At 39.7% G+C, this 6,338-nt stretch overlaps 1 protein-coding gene across 1 annotated transcript in view; it reads left to right on the forward strand.

Annotated features, from left to right (window-relative positions):
• Window positions 1-5,756, forward strand: part of HMCN1 (hemicentin 1) — a 202,539-nt gene extending 196,783 nt beyond the window's left edge. Inside the window, exons 105-107 of the mRNA XM_056356040.1 lie at window positions 2,397-2,516; window positions 3,163-3,289; window positions 4,339-5,756. Coding sequence (XP_056212015.1) covers window positions 2,397-2,516; window positions 3,163-3,289; window positions 4,339-4,705 — 614 coding nt within the window. The 3' untranslated portion in view covers window positions 4,706-5,756. The remainder of the gene's footprint in view (window positions 1-2,396; window positions 2,517-3,162; window positions 3,290-4,338) is intronic.
• The last annotated feature ends 582 nt before the right edge of the window (window positions 5,757-6,338 follow it).

Here is a 6,338-nt window from a genome sequence, read left to right on the forward strand (position 1 = left end):
AAAGTTTTGAATGAAGATTTTAGATTTGAGCACACCAGAGCCAAAGCCAGCACTGCTACAGGATGGTAGTCACTGCCATACAGGCAATATAAGCAGAAGCTTTTAAATTATCTGTAGTTATGATATATAGCAGGTTGTAATATCATTCACTGAGCATGGAGAGATTGATTATAAGTAAGCAATTATGGGTTTGTGCACTGCCATTTCTTTTGCTGTGATGAGGAGAGCAGGGTAGTTATGGTAACTGGCAAGATCAGATGCCCCTCCCCTCCCTTTTTCTTTTTTTTAAGAGGTGCAAAGCCTCAGGATACACTGTAAGATCAACAGGAAACAAAGGGATGTGGCATCTCTAACTATCAAGCATTTAGCTCACCTCCTCCTTACTCTGTGAGGTTTTCCAGTGAAATGCTGCTATTTTCACAAATACTAAAAATTTAACTCGGCTCCTTGTGAAAGTCAGAATGAAGAGCAGCCTGTCCTGTTCATGGACTGATTTGTACTAAATGTGAAGAAGTTAAACAAACAAAGAAACCCCCCTAGAAATTATTGCTCAAAAAAAAAAAAAAGTTAGGTTTGTCCCATGTGGCAGTAGCTAGTGTCTATGGATCTAGACCCTCAGACCCTCTGTAACTGCTGGTCCGGAGCCAGAGAAGGGACGCTGGGGCCCAGCACCCCCCCCCCCGAGCAAGCTCCGCTCCCTGCCCTGGGAAGCCCAACAGACCTGGGCTGGAAAGGGGCCACCCCTGTGCTGGGAGCCAGGGCTCGCCGCCTGCTTCAGGAGGGGTCACGAGACCTGATGCTTCACACACAGGACAGAGGAGGATGTAAAACACGAGTTCATCTTTTGAAGGATGCTTCTCTTAAGCCAGATTTTGCCAACTTTACTCACATTTTGAGTATCTTAAACAAACAAAAAAAAAAGTTATTTTGTGATAATACTGCTGGGTTCAAGACTAAGGGCACCACAGTCCAGGCCTTACTAGCGCTTGTCCCACTGCATGTAACGTAGCAGTTTGTGGTGCGTTAGTGTCACATGCAGTGACACTTCATAGGAGGCACAATATCCTTCCAGGATGAACAGTGACCTACAGCTAGATTCTAGCAGCTAGAATTACTGCTGGAATTCTATAGCAGTATATAATATATTAATGTTGACAAATATGAATATACTTCTATTAATAAGAAGTTTAGATAGGCAGACATCAAACCTTGCGTTTACATGTATACAGCTACTGAAATGTCTTTATAATGCAGCTTATAGGTACAGCAGTTTAGTTGAAAGGCCTAGGAATTTAGCTGCCACTGATGAAAGGGTTAAGCTAAAATCTATCGTCTTTACCCCAGCTTCCAGTTAGAATTAGTTAATATTCTTGCACTTCTGTTTCATTGGAACAAAGACTGAAATTCAAAAATTATTATATAATATGGAAAATACACCCAAATGATGCTTTTTTAAAAGAAAGTTCTTTCAATAGACAATTATCAGAATTTGGTAACAACATACCATAAATTTCTAGTCATGTCTGTTTCTCTTCTGCATTTACATTTTTACCTAGTGCAGCCCATGTAAATCAGACAGAGAGGGGAAGCAAAGACCTTCCTTCCACTGTTTTAACCATGCAAGTCTTAACTCTTGCACAAGCCTAACTTGAGTAGGGTCTCTATTTCCGTCCTGAATTAGGCAGGTGTTTCAAAAGAAATTACAGTTATATATGATCTGTGTCACAGATCAAGTCACACTAGCCTGCTCTGAAAATTTTACATAAAGTAGTCTGTTACTTCTGTATTTGAGAGGGAGATTTAAAAAAAAAAAAAGTTAAAAGCATTTATTGATAGTCTTCCCAGATACCGAGCTTATTTCATCCCCATGGCATGGGGAAGACCAGTCTGGAAAGGGAACAGCTTTGCCTGACAAGGGAGTAACTGTAAGAACAACTTGCCCGCTGACAAGGCTTCCTCTGGTGAGATAAGTAATCTGGCTGTTTCCTAAGCATATTGCTTAAAACCTTCTGAGCAGGCAGCTCAGCTTGCTGTTTGGTGCAAGACCGTGTTTGTATCACCTTGTCGATGTATACAGAGAGCACATCCCCCTTTCTTCCCAAAAGTCTCTATCAGGATTGGTTTCTTCAGCTAGAATATGTTTTGTGGCCGCTGCCAGGAGAGGTGAGGATCCCTTCAAAGCTGACTTTAGTCATTAAAAAGTTTCAAGGAATGGCCCAGGTAAGGTGTGAAAGGACTTGCTATTCTTAGACATTCAACCCCATCAGAAAACAAGATCCAGAAAACATCCACCAACTCTGTCTATACGCTTGTACATAAATAGGACAAAAAATACCTAAGTTCAGTACCAGGTTCAAATAATCCTGATGCAGAGGTGCTTATGGTTCTTCCCACAGACATCGATGAATGTGAAACCAGAGATACCTGTCAGCACGAATGCAGAAACACCCTGGGAAGTTATCAGTGTACCTGTCCGTCTGGTTATCGCCTTACGCCCAACGGCAAAACCTGTCAAGGTATGGAGATGCCTTTGAGTGTTCAGAAATACATTTGTAAATAAACGAGATACAAATAATATTCAGTACATGTGCAAGCCACCTCTTTGAATTTGCTATACACGATTCGGCATTCAAAATTTCAAGTTTCAGAAGTTTTTGTATTTCCCATTTTAATGTTTCATAAAACATCAGCAAATGAGACAATTGCAACTTCTTCTCTGAAGTTTCCTCATGTGACCTGACATTACACATTTAACTCCAGGCAAGTAGAAAACCAGCTCTGGCATCAAACCCAATATAATCCTTAACCTGCCTCTGTCAAAAAAAGGTAGTCAGATGTTCTGATCCACAAAAAAAATACTATTTTTTTTAAAAAAAATTGGCATCTTTTGATAAGACAACTATGGCTTATGTTGGATCATGGCTGTAGGGAACTTCTGGACAGTACGCCATCCTGCACAGTAATAAAGTGCTGACAAGAATAAATGCACATTATTGGAACCAGCAGCTCCAGTATCTCAGACAGCAAGATAGGATTCAGAAAGATCTCACTGTGTGTAGAGGTATGCCCTGGAGTCTGCTCAGCCTTTACCCAGCTTGTTTTTAATACTTAAATTCTTCTTCCAGCAACTCATCATTTGCATGTGTTTTTTTTTATGTTCAGATATTGATGAGTGCCTCGAACAGAGCATTAACTGTGGATCAAATCAGATGTGTTTCAACATGAGAGGAAGCTACCAGTGCATAGACACACCTTGTCCACCAAACTATCAGCGAGAGCCTCTTTCTGGGTACGTTTTATTTTCAGCCTCTTGTCGCCCACCCCAAGCTCAGATCCTCAACCTGTATTTGCTAAAGAAGAAACTTTTTAAGTTTGACTGACACCAGTAAAGCTCGTACTAGCAAAAGGTAAAGCACTGATAGCCAAAACGATCATCAGTTTCTCAAGCAGCAGTGTTCCATCCATGCTTCCCCTGCAGCAGAAGCAGTATTTTACAATTACTTCAAAAGGAAATAGCACCAGAATGGTCCTTTACTATATGAACCCTGGCAGGCAGCATGCTGCAATTCTTTCTGCTGATTCAGTGTCATTCATTTGTCACTTACAGGGCTGCCTTTGCATCTAAGGTTTCCGACTTCCCTAATGGACTAAGTTGCCATCAGTTTCAAAACATTTAGTACTTTCTTTTAGTCATGAAAATAACGCTACAGTTCACGGCAACTTTTGTTATTTTTAAGTTGCTCTATTTATTCCCCTGTTCTGGAAAAGACATTATTTTAATCTTTCAATATACTCAAGGAAAAAAGCTTCTTTCCTAATCAGAAACCATCTTTTGCAGTCAAACTCGACTGACATTTAAGTTGAAATGGGTCATGCTACCTGCTAACATCTGTTAGCACTGACAAGCAGAGCTAGGAAATATCTCCTGTTCTGATTTCTGATTAATAAAATGAGATTCACTTTGCCCTTCATTCCAGTTCTTTATGATCTCTCAAATGGAGCTGCCTGGACATTTTAAACCAGCTTTTCCAACCATAATATTTAAGAGCAAGGTCACTAAAACGTAAACCATTGGCTGCAACAGCTATTGTATCTGATATCTTTATATTGCCTCTGGGCGCTTTCTGAGATGAACCTTTTGAGGGAGAATGGGGCATTAAACTGGGCTCCAACTTCAAAGGAACAAGGGATAAAAATCATGCATGAGCATATTCTAGTGAAGTTTTAATCTGCATACTGTGACAGGGTAAACAGGGGAAGAAATTCTCTTCAAGACCTACTGCACTATTTATGATACTGTGCCTTCACCCTGGGCTAAGGTGCTCTGCTTGTTCTTAGGTTCTGCCTCAAAAACTGCCCAGCCAATGACTTGGAGTGTGATCTGAGTACCTACGCTTTGGAGTACAAACTCCTTTCCCTCCCCTTCGGCATAGCTGCTGGTCAGGATTTAATCCGCCTGGTTGCTTATACTCATGATCAAGTCATGCACCCAAGGACAACCTTCTTAATGGCAGATGAGGAGCCAGCAATCCCATTTGCCCTGAGAGATGAGAACTTGAAAGGAGTCGTGTTCACTACCCGACCACTGCGAGAGCCAAAGACTTACCGCATGGGAGTCAGAGCCTTATCCTACAGCGTCGATGGAAATATCGAGTATCGGACAACTTTCATTGTTTATATAGCTGTGTCAGCCTATCCCTATTAAACATTCCAACTACCTGACAGTAATCACAGTATTTTAACCACATTTGTAAATGCCGGTGGGCATTACCACTTCCAGACTGACTCTACTGCCTGCCAAACAGTTGTGAACCATGTAACTTGAAAGTGGTGCTATGCTCTTTTGTTTTCCCCTTCTTCCCCGAGGCTGCCCTCCTGTCCCATTATTCCAATTCAAGAGGGAAATCCATGGCTTTGAGGACCTGTTACCACTTGCTTTATTTATTACACTGGAGTAGTCATTTTCAACAGTTTGTTCGGAAAACCAGCAGAAAAACCAAAGTATGAGCTAAAGTATGTGGTCAAAGCAGTAAGCAAGGAGCAGCCTCTGTTGAAAGCAGCTAAAGAAAAGCCTAACCAAAAGAAAAAAAAAAATTCAAGTGGTCTGCATATTTTAAAGCTTGCTAAGTGTTTCACAATTTTATACCTATTAGATTTTTTCTTGTCAAATATCTGATAGAATTAGGGCTGTAATGTACTATGTCGTGTGCTCAAAAAAACCAAATACCACTGTACCTAATGGTTGCAAATGCTGAAACAAGTGACATTAACGTTTGTTTTCAGCTGAAGAATCTACAGCAGAATTCAGAACGGCTACATTTTTTGATTTCCATGCAAGTTTAGACATGTCACTACTTTTTTGGAAGAAAAAACAACATGGCTACTTCTACTTTATACAGCAGGTATTTTATATTTTTTTTTTTTTTTTTTTTTACTCTGACATTCTGGTATAGCCATTTATTTAGCTCAAAACCATATTCATTTCAGTACTCCCAACTCAGTTAAAATGTTTTGGGGTTTTTACAAATGGAATGTTTTTCTCCAAAGACGATGTAATTTTGGTTCAGTAATGTCAATACACTGTACACAAGTAATTTTGCAAAGATGTATTCTATTTTTATGAAAGTGTATATATGTGTTTTTCCTATGTGTATTTTCTATGCAGTATCTCAAGAGTGTTTTACAGTTAAGTTTGCATAAAAGGACAATGTCAATACATTGAAAGTAATCAAAATAAAGGTTCCCATTGCCTCTGAGATTGCTGTGAGTTTTATCTTCGAAAAAAAATTCTTTCCTATTCATAAAGCACTTGCCTTTAGTGCCAGTGGAGGATGCAGAAGGTAGTGTGTCCAGCAAACCAGGGAGCAACTTGCACCAATGCAACCACGTCTCCTGTTTTTTGTGCTACTGGCTTCTCCACATCCTTAAGTTCTAAAAATAAATAAACAAAAAAAAAATGGTCAGGAAACTGATGCACTTACTGTAAGATCTCTTATTTTATCCAGAGCCTATTAGACTAAGAGATATCTCATTTTCTCAGAGAAGATGGATTTTGCTAAGAGTTTATATACTACAAAAAATTAAGGCAGTGTTTATTCATAAATACAATCAACTCATTGCCAAACATGAAATAAGTCACTATAGTTCCAATTTATATTACAAAAAAAAAAAAAAAAAAAAGAAGAAGAAAAATCTGTGAAGGACATTAAGATTGGAGCCCGCTGGAAATCAGCAATGTTCACTGTGAAAGTTTTGCTATTTTTGGTCCAAGAGACACAGAGGCAACACCAGAGCCTCTCCAGCTGCACACTGAGGCTGAGCTGCAGACTCAGGTGTCT

The sequence above is a fragment of the Falco biarmicus genome, chromosome 11 (genome assembly GCF_023638135.1).
Source record: "Falco biarmicus isolate bFalBia1 chromosome 11, bFalBia1.pri, whole genome shotgun sequence".
In the NCBI taxonomy this organism is placed as follows: domain Eukaryota; kingdom Metazoa; phylum Chordata; class Aves; order Falconiformes; family Falconidae; genus Falco; species Falco biarmicus.